This window comes from Gekko japonicus, unplaced genomic scaffold (assembly GCF_001447785.1).
Source record: "Gekko japonicus isolate JY-2015 unplaced genomic scaffold, Gekko_japonicus_V1.1 scaffold5631, whole genome shotgun sequence".
NCBI classification, from domain to species: domain Eukaryota; kingdom Metazoa; phylum Chordata; class Lepidosauria; order Squamata; family Gekkonidae; genus Gekko; species Gekko japonicus.
The window spans coordinates 1-21607 of record NW_015171671.1 but is presented as its reverse complement, the minus strand read 5'-3'; the positions used below and the strand labels follow the sequence as shown (position 1 = coordinate 21607).

Genomic DNA, 21607 nt, shown 5'->3' with positions numbered 1-21607 from the left:
TCTCTCTATTCCTTCTGCCTTCCACTTTTCCCGGCATTATTGTCTTTTCCAGTGACTCTTGTCTTCTCATAATGGGACTTTGGTATGATAGCCTCAGTTTAGTCATTTTAGCTTCTTGGGAGAATTCAGGCTGATCTAGAACCCACTTATTTGTCTTTTTGGTGGTCCACAGTATCCGTAAAACACCACATTTCAAATGAATCAACCTTCTTTGAAATGTGTTGGAGGAGAGTGATTCAAGTGACTCAATTAGCATTTGGGGGCAGGGCTATTTTGGGGCAGGAACGCACAGGAACGGAGTTCCGGCTGGCTCCCAAGTTGGCCACGCCCAGCAGGAACTCATTAGCATAATAGGCCACACTTGGCAGCAGAAATCCGTTAGGATTGGCTTCATTAGGGGTGTGCGGCCTAACATGCAAAGGAGTTCCTGCTACAAAAAAAGCCCTGGGTTTTGACAACGAACAAGGTAAACAGAATAAGAAGCAAAAGGTGGGTGTGGCTGGATAACCACACTTCTGGTAACATGGGGGTGCCGCCTAATGTGCTAATGAGCTGTGCTGGCAGGGGTGTGGCCTAATATGCTAATGAGTTCCTGCTGGGCTTTTTCTACAAAAAGAGCCCTGTGGGGGTATGCCAAATGAAATAAAAGAAGCCTTCATTTGATGGCAGAAGACACCAAGAGAGAGAAACAGACAGATCTCCCTGGGGAGGGAGTTCCAGAGTTTTGGGGCTGCAACGAAGAAAGCCCTTTCTCAGATCACCCCCTGTCTAGCCTCAGCTGGTGGGGGCAACTGAAGTGGGGCTTCCAAAGATTACCCAAGTGAACAGGTAGGTTCATATGGTGGAAGGTGGTTTCTTTGAGAGTAAGGAACCTGGAAATGACAGATGTAAACCTGAAGGCTGGCTGGCTCAGACCCAAGTCAACCCAAGTCTTATATAAGCTGCCCTGAGCCTGCCTCGGTGGGGAGGGCGGGGTAAAAAAAAAATCAAATAAATAAACAAACTAATCCAGCATTCTTTTTAAAAGAGTAATCAGCTACATACCCCTAGAATTTCGCAAAAAGGGTATAAAGGAGGGGATGATTCTCCTTTTGTGGTGTTCCCAACCTCTGGACATGGAGGTTTTATTTCACTATTGTGGTTAAACAGCTGTGGATAAACCTATCCTCACTGAAGTTCCCTAATCCATTGTGTGAAAACTGTCTTTGGTTGCCCTGAATGGACGGGGGTTTGGTCCTAAGAAGCCTTGTACTGATACGACCGAATACAAGGCATTGCAGTCCATCCAGGGCCTTTGGCACTCTCTGAGCTGGCTTCATGCCCTGGTGCCTGGACATCCTTCACAGTTTATGAAGCCCCTGGCACTGTCATTACAAAGGTTGCTTGTTAATTTTTTTCTAATTGATGTTATGAATTCCATGAATCCCAGTTATTGCTCTTAAACATGCCAGTCCTCTACAATAAATCCTTACTGACTCTTCCTAATGGGAACTTGATTCATTGTTGGTGTTAGCTCTTAAGCGCTTGTTAAACCCTTGTTTAATTCTTGTCCAATAATAGTGGCTGACATCTCATCAGTGACGAGGCAGCTCGTATGTCTTGTCTTATTGAGCTGCCCAGTCTTGTAATTATAAAAAGTGAAAACAGATAGTTTGCTTGATTTGTTTGTTAGGAAATGGGGATGGTTGTAAAAGACATGTTTGTTTTGAAAGGAAAAAGACAGCGAAGTCAGCATCTCTGGATTTGTTTTAGGTTTATATAAAGACCCATGGTGAACACGTCGGCTTTAGGATTTTCATGGATGCCATCCTGCTTTCTTTGACTAGAAAAGTGAGTGTCTCTCATTAGCTTCTTATACTTTCCGGTAACAAATAGTGAAATGTATTTTATTAATTTTAAAATAAATATACCACATTTTCTGTCAGGAGGTGTATGTGTATGTGTGTGTGCTATATATATATATAATACAATGAAATAACATGAATGTAAAAAAAAAGATAAAATTAAAGTCTAGAAACACACATTAAAATTAATAAGCAATATGATATAGCCCCAAGAAATTCAGCATGAGAGCCAGCAAAAAAAAAACAACCGAACTCTTACCACCATGAACTTGCAAAAAGAACTTTTTAGAAAAGCCGCATTTTAACTGAATGTGGCATAAGTGACTAAGATCTAGCCAGTCAAAAGGCAGTTGGCAGAATGTTCCAGAGACTGGCTGCCATCTTGGGGTTCTGGGCCAGTTCAGTATTGTGGTGATAATAACTATCAAAGCCCTCCATAGGAGACCATGGCTGAGATCCAAAGCATTTCCTTCACGTGTCAAAGACATTTCTGTGCACACGAGGAGGGGAAGCCAACTCTCCCCTTTGTCGCCACCCTTTGTCCCGCACTGACTGCTACGATTTGGCCTTCAGAAGAGAATGGAGGGTCTGAAAAGCCATGTTGCAGGCAAAACGTGTTGTACGTGGCCCTTTATGTCCTGGCCTGCATAAAAAATAGATGCCTGAAGGGTGTGTCATAAGTATTAGCAGAAACAAAGCCAGATGAGTCCAGCAAACCAACTGAGCTCGTGAGAGTAAGAAAAGCAAAAAAAATCTGCTGGGTGACTAGCATGAGTAACAATCCCTGCATGATTCCAGACTAGGAGAGAGAGAGAGAGATTTTCATTAGCTGCAGGGATGTGGAAGGAACAGAAGACACTGCGTACACTGAGGAGGAGATTTAAAGTCTGCAAGCTCTTAGGAGCTGCCTTCATGACCTTACATCCACACCAAAAGAAGGGAGTCAGCAGGACTGGGTTTAAAATCAGACCTATCGGCTTATGGTTTTCCATCCAAAAAGTTTGGTGGTGGAAAGTGCCGTCAAGTCGCAGCTGATTTATGCTGGCCCTGCAGGGTTTTCAAGGCAAGCGCCGTTGAGAGGTGGCTCACCCTTGCTTGCCTTTGCACAGTAACTCTGGCTATTCTTGCTGGTTTCCCATCCAAGTATTAACCAGGCCTGACCCTGCTTGGCTTCCAAGTTCTGATGAGATCAGGCCCGCCTGGGCCATCCCGGTCAGGAATCTTAGTAGATTCTTTGTATGCCAAAATCTACCCTTGCTCAGTATTCCTTTTCTAGGTGATGCCGTCTCTGTATAAGCCTGAAGTTATAATTGCACTTTTACCTTGTAGGCTGTTGACCAGCAGATGGCATCATGCTCTTAAAGATTTGGGAGGTACTTCCCTTTACTTCAGACATTTACAAAACGTAGGAACAAAGCTGCCTCCTTGTGCCTGTCCAAAAGCGCCCAAACAGCTTATCTGGGAAGCTCAGCAACCTGGTCTAGTGTATTGGCTAACTGAACAAACTCTGAGCTGGGGAGTCTTCGTTCAGATGGTTGCTTGGGCACGAACTCGTTGGGTGCGCTTAGGCAAGCCCTCCTCAGATGGTTGATCGGGCATGAACTCATTGTGTGCTCCAGTTCGTTGTAGTATTTAAGAGCAGCGGACTCTAATCTGGGAGAGCTTGGATTCCCCACTCCTCCACATGAAGCTGCTGGGTGACCTTGGGTCAGTCACAAGTTCTCTCTGAGCTGTTCTCTCAAGAGCAGTTCTCGAAAGAGCTCTCTCAGCCCCACCTACCTCACGGGGTGTCTGTTGTGGGGAGAGGAAGGGAAGGAGATTGTAAGCGACTCTGAGTGAAGGGCAAGGTATAAATCCAATCTCTTCTTCTTCTCTTCTCTCTCTCAGCTTAAATCACTCTGGCTGCAACCCCAAGAACACTTTCCTGGGAGCAAGCACCATGGAATAAAATGGGACTTTAATCTGAGTAGACCTGCTTAGGGTTGTCTCAGCTTCAACCACCCAGCAGAAATAAAGGGATGGCAATACCAGGATGTTGTTAGAGTATTATATGCAGAGAAGCAAATGCTGTATAAATAATGTGCATAATAATTAGATATCCGTGGAATTTCAGAGATTTTTCTTTTATATACCTTGCTTGTAGCTGATGTTCTTTGAATGATGGTCTATATATTCATGTTTATGGATTTTGCACTGTTGCAGAATCAGGTCATAAACATTATAAAGCTCCAGACCAAAACTTGGCAACCAAATAAGTTCTGAGAGGTTGGGATACGATCCCTCTGTGCATGCTCTGAAAATTTTATTCAACAGTTCCTCTTGCCGGTGGACAATCCATTAAGAGCATGGGAACATGGCTTCTGTGGAGTGGAGAGTTTTCCTTGAATTGTTTATTGTGTCTGTTACTATGACCCGTTCATTAAAAACAGATGGCACTTTTGAGAAAGTAGCCCAATGCAGTAGCCCAATATAACATGATTGCCTGTTTGTGTCCTAGGTGAAAATGCCCGATGTAGAGTTTTTTGTCAATTTGGGAGACTGGCCCTTGGAGAAGAAGAAATCCTCTCTGGACATCCATCCCATATTTTCCTGGTGTGGATCCACCGACTCAAAAGACATCGTAATGCCCACTTATGACCTGACAGATTCTGTTTTAGAAACAATGGGCCGGTAAGAGCTTTTCTACAGTTTTGATTCACTGAAATATTAGTGATTTTTGCTTTCTGAAATGGTATCTCTTACTGGCAAGGGGTTAGATTGCGTGATCCGTGGACATAAGGCTGGGGGATCTTTTCCCCTGTCCTTCCCCCGCCCTGCCCACCGCAGCCCCCCAAGTCATGTGGCTCTTACTCCAACCAGGTTCCCCAAACCTGCAAGGACTGCTTGGTTGGAGGGGGTCGTGGGAGACCTAATGATAATAGGTGCTGGGACTAACAGTGACTCCTTTGTTGCGGGCAAGGGAAGAGCAGCAAGAGAAATCGGAACTCCTTGGCTTACAGCTCCTCCTTGGACATGTGGTTACAATGGAAGAGTAAATTCAGTAAATCAGTGTGTTTTGGGTTATGCCTAAAAATGGCATTTCTTAAAAAAAGAAGAAGAAGAAGTAATAATCCAAGAAGTAAATACTCAGCTAAATCAAAAGATTGCACAGGGCACGTTTACACTGATGCAGTATAACCGTGTTTCAGGCCCAACAGCTTCAACTTGCCACTTTCTCTACTTTTGTTGTGTGTCCCCCACCCTTTCCTATGCTCTATCCATGACTGGTAACATCTGCCTCAGAAGGCACTAAATGGTTCTCTAGAACTTGGCCCAGCATCTCACTTTTCTGGCCAGTCCACTTTTAAAACAGTTTTTCCCACCGTCTTGTAAAGCAGCAGTTTATTAAAGTTCACATATACGTTCAACCTGCTATATCCATTTCACAACCGAGTCATAAAATTCTCTTGTATTTTTAGCTTGCCTACCCCCATGGAATTTAGTGAAATTCTCTTTTCCAGAGAATTAATTACGTCCACCTAGAGAAATGTGTTTCTTGGACTACTTCCCTGGAAAGATACTCTGCTCTGCAATGAGAAAAGATGGGCCCAGAATAAATCATTCCAATCGCATTTTGAAAAAAAAACAAATAATTGTTTTCTTTAAAAGGCACATTTTGATGATGTTTATTCCATTTCCTCCTCTAGAGTAAGTCTTGACATGATGTCTGTCCAAGCGAACACTGGGCCACTGTGGGAAGAAAAGAACACTACAGCAATCTGGAGAGGTCGAGACAGTCGTAAAGAGAGGCTCGAACTTGTGAAACTAAGCAGAAAATACCCTGAAATAATTGATGCAGCATTTACCAACTTCTTCTTTTTCCAGCACGATGAAAGTCTGTACGGCCCCATTGTGAAGCATATATCCTTTTTTGACTTCTTCAAGGTACAGTATAAATAAATATACCGTTTATTTACGTTTTAGAGAATTTATGTTTTGAAGTTGATTCAAGTATTTGGCAGCTGTTCAGATCACTGAAATAGAGGATCTCAAAGCAAGGATGAATGGTATTCTTCTCGTTCTGCTTGGGCAATTGCTCCATTCCGTATACTCAGGCTATGCACAGAATATAACTATTTCATAATTTTGTTGCCTGTGATAAAACACGTTCATTTTTTTCTCGCTTGCTCACTAGATATCAATCTAGTCAAGTGTGTCAACAGAAAACTGCAGATGGATTGTTCCCAGTGCATTTTAGAACTTTGGCACCCACTATTCAATTATATATAAGGAGAGATATGCTGTCTCTCACTGCCATGCAGTCTCAAGGTATCTAACAGCTAAAATATTAACAGACATCACTTAAAAACATAATACAAATATAATTAAAAGGCAGCCCACATAAACAGACCCAACTCATGAAAAACTAAATGGAAGAGCTCTGCTTTGCAGGCCTTGCAGAACTTAGAAAAGTCCTGCAGGGCTCATGTACTGTCTGACAGCTGGTTCCTCCAGGATGGGGCCACCACAAAGAAGGCCCTAGTCCTGGCGGATACCAGGTGAACATTCCAGGGACCAGGCACCACAAGCAAGTTGTGGGTTGAAGAATGTGAATTTCGGGGGGGGGGGTTAATGTTGGAAGAGGTGGTCCACCAGTTATGAAGGTTCCAGACCGTTTCGGGCTTTAAAGGCAATCACCAGCAACTTCAATTTGATCCAGAACTCAAATCGGCAGCCAGTGCAGCTGTTTCAAGACAGGATGGATATGATTTCTCCAAGGAGAACCTGTCAAGACAGGATACAGTCTCTCCAAGGAGATCCTTCTATACCATTTTGTGACAAAAATGGAAGAAACAGCTCTAGTTAAAGTAGAGATTTCTATATTTCACATTTCTATCTGGCTCTCCATAGGACTCAGTGGAGCATACATGATTCTCTCATTCTCTTTTGTTTAATCTTCTCAACCACCCTATTTGGCTTGGAGACTGTGATTGGCCCAAAGTCATTCAATGAGCTAAATATTTTTACCCCTGTCTCCATTTCTGGTCTTACACTCTTATCACTACACAGCAACAGTCACTTAAGGTCTGGTTTGTACGTTATATAAAGTTCATGCCTTTATCTTGGTTGGTGGTCCAGTTGCAGGAAGAACATTTGTAGTGAAATTACGGTATCTGCATCAGTTCAGCTTGTCCCTGATGGTGGCTAGTGCTGATGTGGAAATATTCCCTGTCCCTAAGTTGGTTGATGCTGTTAAGTCCATTACTAGTGTCCCATGCTGTAACATTAATAATGTTGGCAGCCTTTCTGTTAGAGGTTCATGTCTGAATCACACTTCATCTGTGTTGTGCACATGAGATTTATGTATGCTTCCCTGCCACGACAGATCACAGTTATCAGTAGGTGCAAGGATTTTTAAAATGTATTTTCTTTATTTTCTGTAATTAACACGGCCACTTTTGTAAGATTTCATTTTAGCCTCAGAGCTATGTGTCAGTTGCAATTAATGGAACTCAGAAAATAACCAACAGGTGCTTTAGACCTTACATTTTCAGATTAGAAATCTTAAGTGAAAAATAATGAGGGAATATAGACTGGCTTCAACTCCCCATCAAGTGTACATTTGGTGGGAATCCATGTTTTGTTGCTAAGTAATGTGTGAAATGACCCCAAGGTTGTGTGAAACCTGTAAACACTTCTGGCATAGTCTGAAGCCTGGTGGTCGGGATGCCAGCCTCCAGGCAGGTCCTGGGGACCCCCTGGGATTATAGCTCATCTCCAGACTACAGAGAAAATGGAAGTTTTGGAGGGTGGACTCTATGGCACTGTGCCCCACTGAGGTCCCTGCCCTCCCCAGACTCCACACCCAAATCTCCAATGTATCGGTTAAGAGTGGCAGGACTCTAATCTGGAGACTGAGGTTTGATTCCCCACTCCTCCACATGAAGCCAGCTGGGAGACCTCGGGCCAGTCACAGCTCTCCCAGAGCTCGCAGCCCCACCTTCCTCAGAGGGTGACTGTTGTGGGGAGAGGAAGGAAAGTTGATTGTAAGCCATTCTGAGTCTACTTCGGGTAGTGAAGGGTGGGATATAAAACCAACTCTTCTTCTTCTTCCAGGAGTTCCCCAGCCTGGATCTGGCATCCCTAAACCCACCCACCCCGCCAGTGGCCAGGGGAAACGGGCAGCCCTACCTGGTGGAGGAAAGGGGCATTTACAAAACCGACAAGCTGTGTGTTTATTAACTGTCATTCCGTGTTTTGCAGTATAAATACCAGATTAATATTGATGGCACAGTGGCTGCATACCGGATGCCTTATCTTCTAGCAGGGAACAGCGTAGTCCTGAAGCAGGATTCCATCTACTACGAGCATTTTTATAACGAGTTACAACCTTGGAAACACTACATTCCATTTAAAAACGACCTGAGTGATCTCTTGGAGAAACTGCAGTGGGCCAAAGATCACGACGAGGAAGTAAGATATACTTTAAAAAAAAACAAAAAACGGTTTTTATTGAAAAATTAACATCAGATACAGCGACAATAAACTGTCATAAACATACGAGGTCATAGTAAATAATCAAATAATCAAGTATCGATAAATGAACACGGTAAAACATCGATAGCACAGTTCTGGTCAAAGAGGTCTTTGTTTCGAGCAATAAAATTTAAAACAGGGTACCAAAAATTATAATAATCAAGAGAGGCAGAGTAAGGGTCTTTATCTGAGGTTTGTATCAGTATCCTTTCCACTGTGAGATAATCCCATAGGTTCCTGTACCAACTCTTAAGACTTGGGGGTGAGGGAGATTCCCAGGTAGGAGGCGATTGCAGGCGCACTGGGAGCAGGCTGAACCCCATCAACACTGCCAGCACCTCAGGGGCACATCTCAGAAGTAAGATATACTTTTTAAAAAGTCCCCACAATTTGGGAATTGTCTGCAAAAGTCTGTTTATTTGGGACTTAGACAAGTGGTTGTTTACAAGCCAATAATGCCTTTGAATAGCATTCTCAAAAGTCCAGGCCTCATTCAGATACAGATTTCTTTGGGGAGGTGTTCTCAGTGGTCTTGATATGCCACCAATATACACCACATATAGCCTTCTATCTCTAGGCACTCACTGTTCTGCATACAGTTGACTCCATTTCAAGTCCTGTAAAGCTGTACATTAGTGGACTTGTGAATCAAAATATGACATGGAAACGTGGCGCTAGAACCTTGGCTGGGAGAAGAACATCAGGGGAGGGGGGAGTTGCAGGAGAAAAGTGGCAGGAAAGGAAGGGGCTAAGCCAGGGGGCTTACCAGTCCCACCACCACCTTGCTTCCAAATTGTTTCTTGCCTGGTGCTGTTCTGCAGCAGGAAAGCAGGATCCAGCAGTTTGGATTCATGAGTTCACAAGGGCTGGCAGAAATGATGGCGACGATATGGAAGGCAGGATTTTTTGCATTTGTGGCTTGTGGCATTATCTGTATGCTCTGAGAAGATGAAGGGCTGCTGAATGTGGGCTACTTTTCCTACTAAGATTTTATTTTGAATAGCCGTTTGTATTGATAAGGACATTGCCAAATTATCTAAGATCATGCCACCAAACGTATATTCTGAGCAATGCTCCCTCTAAGCTGTGGGGTCTTGTGAGCAAAAATGCTACTCTGTGAGCAACTGGCATTAAAAGTGGCGAGTGAGCGATTTGGCTGCTGCATAAATTAGTTTGCTCTGGAGCCATCCTTCCTGAGCTAAGACAAAAATGTGTAAGCTGGAGGCTAAAAAACCATGAGCTAGCTCCCACGAATTCAGCTTAGAGAGGTGACTAGATGTACCTATTTTCACTCACTGAGTTCTGCGTGGTGAACAGTTCTCATGCAGTGCACTTGGGAAGCCAAAGAAATTGTGCATTCTTGGTTTAGAGTCATACTTCACCTTGAAGTATGCGTTAATTTAGTAGGGAAATCCATTCCATTGCTTTATTGTGAACATCGAAAAGGTGCAGTAATATATACCAAACCAAGGGGATTGATGCATATACTGAGGGGGGGAAAAACAAGGGTTGGAGTCCACAGCTCATTCCATCAGTATAAACTGCACTTCTGCTGGGGTCAGATCTCTGCCACTTCTTCCCTCTCACCGCCGAAGCAACCTGTGTTGTTGCTGATGGATCCACTGATTCCTCCATCCCTGGAAGCAGGATTCCAGGAACCACAGCAAGCGGCAGCAGAAAGGGGGACGTGGAGCAGTTGCCCGCTGCACGCATGGCTGCCCTTGCGGTACACAGGATCCAACCTCTAGTCTTGAAATATTAAAGGTAGTTCTAACTTACTTTCTTTTTTCCCTGCCAGGCAAAGAATATCGCAAAAGCGGGGCAAGACTTTGCGAGAAATAACCTCATGGGAGACCATATATTTTGTTACTACTTCAAACTTTTCCAGGTCAGTCCCACTTTGACTACTTGAAACTTGTTTTAGTTTACCTAACAACATTTGTGTGCTGCCTTTCTGCCCAATCAGGGCCGCCGAGGTGGCTCACAGTTAAAACGTTATTTTTTTTAAAAAAAAATAATCATAAAAACTATTAAAATTAAAAGCAAAGTATTAAAAGCACATAAAATGATAATTAAAACATAGGGCAGGAAGGAGAGATCACTGAGGGAATGCCTGATGAAACAAAAGAAGTCCTCACCACTGGCAGAAGACAGTGACAGAAGGGGACGGGCGGGAGTGCTCTGGGGAGTGAGTTGTATGGTTTTGGTGCCCAGTTGAGAAGGCCCTGTCTTGAGTTGCCACCCCGAGAAGCAGCATTTGGGGGGCATTTGGGGCCACAGTAAGAGCAAGATGGGGAAGTTGCAGGTCTGCTGATGGAAGACCCTCCATGCAATGACATTTTCCATGGGATCGAAGCCGGGTGACACAGGTAAAAGCTGAGCTGACACTCAGTGGCCGTAGTCAGTGGTGGGGTTCACCAGGCAGCAAAGGTGGGTGATCATGTGTTTGCTGATGGCTTACATTGCCTCCTGTGGGTATCCATTGCCTCCTGTGGGTAAAAGCAACGCATAACCCAGGGACACTTGCAGTGAAGGCCAGGTCTGCCACCTGCCTCCAACCCCAAGGGTCACGCCACTCCCTTGCAGAGATCTCATGGGGTGGAGGCACAGTGTATATCTCCATGTAAAGCATATTGAGTACACATTTCATGCTCATACGCTTTTGTAACATATACACACCCCTCTCCATTTCCATCATTGTAACGATGGGGATTTTGTTATTCAGCAAAAAAAAAAAAAGAGTCCTGGATGGTTATCAGATAAGGTGCTGGTTTGTTTTATTCAGTAGTTTTATTTCCATACTATACAGGTAACCACAGAGCCCCCCAGTCCCCTCTTAATTATATATAACAGGACTGACTAATGTAATAAATCAGGCGACTCCTTGTTTAGCTATAACTTAGCCAGTTATAATCTGGGAGAACCGGGTTTGATTCCCCACTCCTCCACTTGCACCTGCTGATGTGGCCTTGGGTCAGCCACAAGTTCTGGCACAGCTGTCCTTGAAAAAGAGCCGTTTGTGTCAGAGTTCTCTCAGCCCCACCCACCTCACAGGGTGTGTTGTGGGAAGGGGAAGGGAAAGGAGTTTGTAAGCCGCTCTGAGACTCCAACTGAAGGGCGGGGTATAAATCCAATCTCCTCCTCCTCCTCCTCGTCTTCTTCTTCGTCGTCTTCGTCGTCGTCTTCGTCGTCTTCGTCGTCGTCTTCTTCGTCGTCTTCGTTGTCTTCTTCGTCGTCGTCTTCGTCTTCTTCTTCGTCATCGTCGTCGTCTTCTTCGTCGTCTTCGTCTTCTTCGTCTTCTCTATTCTTTTATATTGCTTCATTGATGCCCTGCCATTCTCCCAGATGGGGAGGCCAAAGCAGCTTAGATCCTCCATTTTGTCCTTGCTTCATTGATGCCCTGCCATTCTCCCAAGTGGGGAGCCAAAGCAGCTTAGATCCTTCTTCTCTCCATTTTGTCTTCCCGGCAACCTTGTGGGGTAGGTGAGGCTGAGAGTACATGACTGGCCCAAGGTCACCTAGCATGCTTCATGGTAGAGTGGGGATTTGAACCCAGGGTCACAGATCCCAGTCTAACATTCTAATTGCTACGCCACCCTGCCTCAGAGCATACAGTTAAAGAGTAGCCATTATTAAATCAAAAATTCAATGCAGTTAAATGGTCAAACTCCGTAACTGGACTGGTAAGCTCTGTGTGAAAGGCATGCCCTAAAAAGCAGGTTAGCATTTTGCTAAAGATGCATTCCAGATTCTACAAATGCCTTTCTAATGTAGAGGGATCTGTCCCTCAAAGCAGCAATCAACAACCATCAAAGAACCCAGCTGTAGAAAGCCCCTCTGAAAACACAGCTGAAAATGTCTCTGCATTAACACCGAGATATTGATATTTCAGCAAGTCACCAGATGGGGCCGTATCTACTTACGGTCTCTGTGAGATTGTGTCTCATGTTCCTCAGGAGGTTTCTTGCAGCATGGTAAATTTCCTCAGCCGCACATTGATCAGTGTGAGGCCGTAGATGTTGAGTTTTGCAAGAGAGAAAAAAACAAACCAACCCTCTTTGTTTTCAAGTAGGAATATGCCAGGCTACAAGTGAATGAGCCAAGAATCAGAGAAGGCATGGAGAAAGTGGAGCAGCCCGACGAGGACCTCTTCCCCTGTCACTGCCACAGAAAAAAGGTACAGAATGAATACTGACATATCAGGTGCTGACTTCACAGTCTGTTGAATACCCCGTTTTTCCTGTTTAGTGCTACCCATAATCCAATTCTAAGTTAGGGAACAGTTTTCATTACGGGTGCCAAAGCCCTGCTTTTGCATATATTGTGAAGAGGGAAGGAGAAAAGGATTTCCTTTGTTCTAATGCTAGTGGTGTAACAACTCATGATAATGAGTTTGGAAGTAAGGTAGATCTTGACAGGACACAGAACAACAACAAAAGCCATGAGTTACAGAGTCCGTTGATTTCAGTGGACTTGCAAAGTTCTGACTCTACTTAGGGTTGGATGGTCCCTGCGCATGAGAGCATAACTTGCTTGTTTCCTCTTTCCAGCCACAGCTTAAAATCCAACCCCCCACCCCAGGCAGCGGCTGCTGGGGGTTCCCAAGACCAGCATGGTGGTGGAGCTGAATGGCTGCCACAGCGGGCGTAGAATCAGCAAAAAATCCCTCTCCCCTTTCATATGTGGATTTTTTTCTGTAGTACCCAACCCTGTGTATAAGGTAAAAGATAAAGGTTTCCCTTGCTCGAAAGCCAGTCGAATCCGACTCTAGGGATGCGGTGCTCATCTCTGTTTCCAAGCCAAAGAGCCAGCGCTGTCCGAAGACATTTCCGTGGTCATGTGGCCAGCATGACTATACACCAAGGTGCATGGAACGCTGTTACCTTCCCACCAAAGTGGTACCTATTTATCTACTTGCAATTTCTTGCTTTCGAACTGCTAGGTTGGCAGGAGCTGGGACCAGAGACGGGAGCTCACTCCGTCATGCGGCAACTCGGGTCTCGAACTGCTGAACTACCGACCTTCAGTCTGCAGTTCAGCATCTTAACCACTTGTGCTAAAACACACACACACACACGCCTTGAGATGAATTATGCCAGCAATCCAAATTCTGCTCCCTCTGCTATCTGTAATAATAGTGCAAATTAATAATCTAATCCAGGGGTCAAATTAAAGTTCAAATTAATAATCTAATCCAGGGGTCCCCAACCTGGGGCCCACTGACACCTTTTCCAGTGTTTTTAGAAATGGGCAGGGCCAGGTGGGGCTTTTGCCCAGCAAGGCTTCTGATTGGCCACTGGAGATTTGATTGGCTGTGCGGATTTTTTAAAATGTTGCTTCTGCAGCAGCTGCCACCACAACACAAGGATCTTCACAGTTTAGGGTTGTCACCTCCATCTTGCAAAATTCCTGGAGAACTTGGAGTGGAACTTGGGGGAAATGGAGTGTGGGAAGAGGGCAAAGGAAGAGACATCTCTAGAAAGCAAAGTTCAAAACAGAATTTTCTATGCATAAAGTTAATACCCAACATTTTGTGATACTGTAGCTTGACCAAATGCATCCAAGAATATGACTGTGGAATTAGGAGCAGGTTTGCAGTAAGCATATTAGACCCCGTGCCAAATGCACTTTTTTATTTTGTCCTGTATATAAGCTAACATTTATCTATGGGCAAAAAACCCTATTGTATTTGGAGACTTCTCTATTAGGGCAGGGGAAGAGGAGTAGGAAGAAACAGTAAAGAGAAAGGGCTGAGGACTATCATGCTTGGAAGTTGGCCTCATCAGGGTCAGCGGAGTAATTAGCACAGCAACAGTGCACACCCTGATTAAAGTGCAGATACAGGTTTATTTAGGAACTAACATACTCGATAGTAATGGGAAGAGACAGAGATAGGGTCCTAGCCAATGCTCCCTCTAAGCTGTGGAGTCCTGAGAGCAAAAATTCTACTTTGTGAGCTGCCAGCATTAAAGCTGTGAGCAGGTGATTTGGCTATTGCTAGGGTTGCCACGTCCTCGCTCTATGTAGAGCGGGGGACTCCAGCGCCGCTCCGGGAGTCCGTGCACGTGCGCATCGCAACCACGTCACCCGGAAGTGACGCAACCACGTTGGGCACGCCGGGGGCGGGGCCACAATCATCAGAGGGAAAACCGTAGCGTTTTCCCTCGGGTGACGTGCTGACGCCGGGCACGTCATGTGCTTTGGGGGTGGGGTTCCCCCCGGGGCCTGATCCGCCGCCGGCGGGTAACGGGCCTCTCGGACGGAGGTTTCCCTGCCCCCCCGGGGGGACTTGGCAAGCCTAGCTATTGCATACATTAGTTTGCTCTAGAGCCATCCTTCCTGAGCGAAGATAAAAATGTATGAGCCGGAGGCTAAAAAACTGTGAGCTAGCTCACACCAACTCAGCTTAGAAGGAACACTGGTCCTAGCTACATCTCTAGCTGAGAGACTAAGCGTGGAACTTCCAAGAAGAAGCAAGAAATTGCCCTAAGAGTAGCAATCTGGAGACAGACAAGGAATGACATTTAAAAGGAGAGAAGGTGCTGACCTCACTATCCTAATAGTCTTCGTGCTGCCCTGTTCTAACACCCCTTCTCAAGGGCTAGGGTACAAAGTCCACAAGATTCATCTTATGTAGACTTTCAAACTTTTCTTGAGAAAATGGCTTCGTAAGTGTACCTGCAATCATTTCTTCTGTAGGACAGTATTCCAACTCAACAAGCCCTCCTTCTTGCATGTTTCTTACTAGGTGATGAATCCATGTGTTTAGTTCTTGATCTTGATCCATGTGTTTAGTTCTTGATCTTCTCCATCTGTACAAATTTTATGCAACCTTGATTGTCTGGTTGTACTGGATTGGGTTCCTGTGTCCCAAAGTCTTGCATTAGTTGCAGTTCAGGTACTTTGCAAGTCTTTTGACTACTTTCCAGTCCCTTTGGCTTGGTAATTCCACCTTCCTGCATAACATGCACACAGCTGCTGTGATGTTAGGATGCATCAAGGTGCTTCAGTATAGCTGTCTTCCAATTGCTTGTTGTCAGGCAGAAGTTCACTACTTCCTTGCTGATTCAAATAGTTCAGTACCATAGGAGTGCTTACTGGTTTAGCTCCTTTCATATTCATGTAGTCCAGAAATTCTAGGATTTTCTGCTTCTGGTTGAGAAGATAACTTCAGTCTTCCTCTCATTCTATTTGTATTTCTAGGTAGTAGTTGATGTTTCCTAATTGTTTCACTTCAGCTTCTTGATTCAGATGTTGAACTATTTCATCACAGTCCTTGTTGTCTTCATATCATAAAATCAGATCATCTGCTTGTCAGAATGTATGTCCATTTGTTGTCACTATATCGAGTATAGGCAATGTTCTGCCTTGCGTTGCTCATATCCTTCCTTGGTTAGCTTTTGATGAAGTTTCTTATTCCAACATCTTGCAGCCTGTTTCAGCCCATCTCCCTTTATTTCCCCATGCAGGGCCGGCTCGCCTGCTAGGCGAACTAGGCCTTCGCCTACAGCGTGAGCCGGCCATTAGGGCACGGGAGGAGAGGCAGATGCGGCTCCCGGCAGCCTCTCGTCACCCGCAGCCCGGCCGGGGCAAGAAGGGCGGGGGGAAGGGGGCCAAGGAGAGGACTGCCCAGGCCCGGTGGGGCCCATAGTGAGGCAGGCAGGCAGGCAGGTAGCCAATCCCCAGGGCCACTGCCGGCCCACCGGCCCAATCAGTGCCCCCAAGCGGGAAATCCCACGTGTTAAACGCGGGAATCCCCGGTGGCTGCCGCCCGGCGAGGAACTCCTGGCCGGCTCCGGGAAGGCGCTCCTCCTCCTCCTCTGCGGGTGGGGTGAGGTGGGGTGGGGCCCCGTCCGTCTGTCTGTCCGTCTGTCCGTCCTGCCTGCCTCTTCCTGGGTCCCCTTGCCGCTGCGGCTGGTGTGTGTGTGCGGGCAGGCGGGGCGCGTCCGCACTACAAGGCTGGGTGGCGGCGAGCCCGCCGCTGCCGCCGCTGCTGCCGCTGCTGCTGCTCATGGTGTGGGGGGGGAGAGGCGCGGCCGGGTGGCTGCCTTACCTGCTCCCTGGCTCAGCTGGCGGCCAGCGGGGTGCAGCTGGGCTGAGCTGGGGGGGGAGGACGGCTCGCCCGCCACCGCCTCTGCGCTTCCACTGGCTCCGGCTCGCAGACAGGAAGCTTGGCCGGGACGGAGGTGAGGTGACCCCAGTGCAGCGGGCCTACCGCGTGGTGGAGAGCGTGGCCTGGTTGGAGGAGGCGGCGGCGGCGGCCCGGAAAGGCGCACTGGCTCGCCCGGCCTCTCCAGTAGTTGCCGCCGCCCCCCTACCTGGAAGGCGGGCGAGCTCCGGAGGATTGCGGCGCCCTCCCCACCCCCAGGAATTAGTGGTTAGAAGCGCAGACTCTAATCTGGGTGACCCTTCTCCCAGCCTGCCCCCGGCTGCCTGGTTCCGGTGGAGAGGTCTCCAGGCCCCGCCGCGAGGTTGGCATCTGCGCTCGCCTAGAGCACAGGCCAACCTCGGGCCGGCCCTGTCCCCATGAAGAAAGGCAGTCTTTATGTCCAAATGCTCCACATGCATCTTCCTTGCTGCTGCTGTGCTCAAGAGCATTCCTATTGTAGTATGTCTCACCATGGGTGCAAAGGTTTAATAATAGTTTTCTCCATACTTCTGAGAGTATCCTTTAGCAGTCAAATCTGGCTTTGTATCTTTGTATTTCCCCTTCTGTTATCATGCTTGGTTTTGAAGATCCACTTGCTTCATGCTGCCCTCATCCTTGGAGGCAGTTCTGTTAAGTGTCCATGTTTGGTTCTTGATCAGTGATTCAATCTCTTCTTCTGCAGTTTTTCTCCATTTTTCTGCTTATTTTGCAGGCATTCTTGCTACCCTTGTGGAAGGCTCGGGTATCGCTTCTGCCTTTGCTAGATGTTTTATTTTTTATTCTATTTATTTGGATTTATATCCTGCCCTCCCCTTAATGGGCTCAGGACGGGTTCCAACAATACAAATATAATAGAACAATGTAAGATACAGTGCAATTAAAACCACATTAAAACACCATTAAAATATAAAATAAGATGGTACTCCTTTCTTTGATCTGGTTGACCATCTGACACTTGGTTCTGCAGCCTCTTCTGGTTCTTTAGGTTCCACAGTTGCGTCATGTGTGTTGTCCATAGTGCACAGGTGCACTGTTTCTGTCTGATGTGCTTTGTTTTTGTTAGTGTAGATTCACTGCTATCTACTTTCTCCATGGTGCATGATTTCTCCCTTTCATCAATGTAGACTGTTAGCCTGATTGCTCTAAATTGTTACCAATATTGGGGGATTATGAATTATTATTAATAAGCAATCAGCAAAGGGAGCTTTCACCTGTATATACTGAGGTTGCCACTTATCCAGAGCACCAGTAACAGACAAGCAGGGTGATATTAGTTCAATTCAATGTCTTTTACTGTATTTTATACACATTCAAATAGTACACAAACACACACACAATTATACAGGGCTAAGAAACTTAGAGAGATTGGGATAACACATTTGCTTTAGCAGGAGTTTTGTTGGTTTGGCAATACATTTACCTGATCCTGAAGAGATGAAGTCTTCCAAATGGAAAAATAAGGGAATACTAGAAAAATGGGAATTATGCTAGGAAAAGGAAGCGTGCCGATTTAACCAGCAGAAAGCATGTGGAGACTCTGGCTGCAGTTCCAGAGTCTTGAGGCAAGGGTTTTTTTTTGATCAGATGGCCCCAAGTTCAAGATGCAGAGAGTATATAGGTCGTTGGGGGAGGGGGAAGAGAGAGCGAGCAAGAGAGCGAGAACATGTCTGGGTGTCCCTTTTAAGGGGGGCCTTGGGGGGTTGTGCCAGGCTGGTCACATGTCTTGGCCCACCTCGTACTAGTCCGTCCCAAAAACATGGTATTGACTGGCAGGAAGAGGGGAGGGGAACTAAGGAGTGGTCAATATTGAGAGCTAGTAACGTGGAATGGAGAGTGGCACCTGGATGAAGAGGGTATGAGTCACCGAGCTAGGGCTATTGTTTCTTGATTGGCTTAGCCGAGCCTGTTGGTGGGCGAGAGATTAGTTTCCAAGCAACCGTGTGTAGAACCTCTCAGTTACATGCAGTCTTGCAGGTAGATGGGGGGGTTGCCTGCGTGTGACAGAGGGAGCTCCTCATGGCGTTTGGAGCTCTTTGTCCTTGTGCCATGGCATGGCGTTCGACTCCTCCATGCAGCTAGGGAACTGGTCCATCTCACAGCAGGTAAGAGGGCAGGTAACCTTGAAGAACCAACTGGAACAGCAACGGAAAGAAAGACTTTCTTCTCTTAAGTGTGCATTCTCAACTGGCATCACATTGGGTCACCAAGCAATACAGTCCCTTAAGGATATGTTTGCACAGTCCATTTGATCACTTATGGGTTATAAAGTCCATAAGAGCACATTAAATGCCTTGCAGGGCAACATGACCACATTGCAGATCTTGACTGTTTCTGAGTCGAGGATTCTGTATCCTTGCATCCCAGTACATAGCCAACAAAAATGCCTTCTTCAGCTCTAAGATCCATCTTGGTCCACTTTTCTTTAGGAATGTATGTCTTTGATCCAGACACTTTTAGATGATTCAGGCTGGGTTTGTGCCTGTACCACAGTTCAAATGGTGTAGTACTTGGACCTTTAGTAGGTAATCTGTTTTGCAGGTAGGTAGCAGTGTTGATTGCTTCTCACCAATACTTGTCAGGTAGTTCTGCCTCAAGGAGCATACATCTAGACATTTCAGCTAAAAAGTGGTTTTCTTTTCTGCTACACCATTCTGCTCTAGAGTGCATGGGATTGTACGCTGATGCTCTATTCCTTTTTCAGTCAAATATGTCTTGCACCTCATGTCCCACATATTCCCCTCCATTGTCAGTGCGGATGGCTTTCTTTGAAATCTGTTACTGACCATTACTACATAGGCTTTAAATTTTTCCAGCACTTGACTCTTCTCTTTAATTAGGTAGAACACACTGTATCTTGAGTAGTCATCAATAAAAGTTAGTACATATTTATTCCCACTAGGGGGTTGAGTTATAATTGGTCCACAAATATCACTGTGTGTCAGCTTTAAGGAACGCTGCACTTGACTTGTGCGACGTGTCTTGTTAAAGCTAGGTCTCGTCCCCATTGCTTGAACTTCCTGTGTCTTTGGCCAAGTACAAATGGGGGGAAAATGGTTATTCTGCCCCTCCCAAACAAGTGGGCATAATGCATTCCAGGAGTTTGAAAAAAAAACACAGATCGTTAGAAACCTTGATCTGGACCTTATTGTTCACTCATGTGCGCAAAAATTTAGGGGACTAATTTGTGTAGCCCAGAAGTCCCCAAATGTGGTGCCTATGGATGCCATAGCACCCACCAACATCTTTCCTGATGCCCACCAAGTGTTTTTAGAAAGTGGGCCAGGGCCAGGTAAAGCTTTTGCCCTGCAGGGCTTTTGATTGGTTGCTGGAAATGTGATTAGCTGTGCAGATTTTTAAAGGTTGATTCTGCAACACTATACCTCGTGGATCGTCACTGTTTTGATGTATGTGTTCCTTTTAAAGGCATCCTGTTAAACAGATCTTCTGCTTGAAATGTTGAAGAGTCACTATTAGAAATATGCCTTGTTCCCTGACTTTTGTGGTTGGCTTCACCTCCTTCAGCAACCTTTTTGTTAATTGTACCCACCACTTTGTGTCAGAATTCCAAAAGTGCCCACAGGCTTGGAAAGGTTGGGGATTCCCTGATGTAGCAGGATAGGATGGCTCTAGCAATATTAAAATGAATTGTCGTTATTATGATGTGAATTGTCACAGTCATATATTTGACTTGCGATGGTGTTCTGCAATTAAAAATTTGGCCAAGTTCTTGGGAATTGCAGAGGTATCTTTGCAGGGTTCTTGTTGTTCCAAGAAACACTGTCTTCTGGAGTTGAGCTGGTGTTAATTTGCTCAATGCCCAGAATGTCCAGGTGTTTCTTGAGACATCTAGGCACTGCTCCTAGGGCTCCAATGACAACTGGCACAATGGTAACCACCTTCTCCCAGAGGTGCTCCAGACTTCTAGGCACTGCTCCTAGGGCTCCAGTGACAATTGGCACAACGGTAACCACCTTCTCCCAGAGGTGCTCTAATTCTGTTCTTGGTATTTCGTGATCTTCTCCTGTTCTTCCTTTTCTATTCTGCTGTCTCCTGGGATTGCAATGTCAATGATCCAAACTCTGTTTCTCATTTTTTTCTACAATTATGACATCAGGGATGTTATGTTCCAAGTGTTTATCTGTTTGTAATCAGAAGTCCCAAGGAATATTTGTTTCATCATCTTGTCTAGTTTATACTCCCATGAATTTCTGGCTGATGGAAAGCCATACTTCTTGCAAAGATTCCAGTGCAACATAGCAGGAACTCTATCATGATGTTCTTTATAGTCAGTTTGAGCAATTTTACTGCAGGCATTGAGCATGTGGTCAACTGTTTCATCCTTTGTCTTGCAAAGTCAACATTTGCTGTCCTCAGTGGTTTTCTGAATCTTGGCTTATTATTATTACCATCAATCGTGGACGCACCAGCTGAGTTTCCTTCTTTCTTACAGGTCAAAGAAGAACTTTAACAGGCAGAAAACAGCATCTTGTGATCTTTGCTTGTGTTTGGATTTTAGATATCTTCAAAGGACAACAGAAAGACAAGGTGGGAAACAGTCTGAATGCTTTCTGTTGTGCAGTATTACTTTTTTTAACTTTTTAAAAAATAAATATACTTTCCATAAAAGTGTGGTGATGTTTATTAGACCTCTCCAAAGCTTTGAGCCTTCTGTTTCCTTTGAGAACTAAAGTACCCAATATGTGGATCTAGCAATCCATTGGTTTGTATCTTTACTGCTATGACGGCTTCTGTCCACTTCCCTCGCTCAGAGGCAAGATTTTCCTTCTGTTTTTCTTTCCCTTTACTGAGTGGCCCTAGTAATGTGTTTTCTTATTGGCTGAAGAACTCTGGCAGTCTTACCCTGTCACAGTATGAGATTTTGGCTGTTGACTCAGCTCAGGAACCTAAGGGAAGGATCAGGAGCCCACTTTAACTTAAACAACTTAAATGGCACTTGAGGCGTATAAATTGAAATAATAATGATACAAAACCAAAATATGTTATTCAACATAGAGGGGAAAGGTCAGGTGAAATTTCAGGGGTTGAAATTTCTGAGGTACCTCAATATGGATAATTCTGAGGTAAAACCAGTACATGC

General features: G+C 45.4%; 1 protein-coding gene across 2 annotated transcripts in view; it reads left to right on the top strand.

Annotated features, from left to right (window-relative positions):
• Positions 1 to 21067, top strand: part of KDELC1 (KDEL motif containing 1) — a 28838-nt gene extending 7771 nt beyond the window's left edge. Inside the window, exons 4-10 of one of the 2 annotated variants that reach the window (XM_015420005.1) lie at positions 1753 to 1830; positions 4342 to 4514; positions 5531 to 5768; positions 8088 to 8297; positions 10159 to 10248; positions 12433 to 12537; positions 20960 to 21067. In XM_015420005.1, the coding sequence (XP_015275491.1) occupies positions 1753 to 1830; positions 4342 to 4514; positions 5531 to 5768; positions 8088 to 8297; positions 10159 to 10248; positions 12433 to 12537; positions 20960 to 20977 (912 nt within the window). In that variant the 3' untranslated portion in view covers positions 20978 to 21067. Of the gene's footprint in view, positions 1 to 1752; positions 1831 to 4341; positions 4515 to 5530; positions 5769 to 8087; positions 8298 to 10158; positions 10249 to 12429; positions 12538 to 20959 lie in introns of those variants that run through there. The other variant, XM_015420006.1, reaches the window with a different exon arrangement.
• Positions 21068 to 21607: the final 540 nt, after the last annotated feature.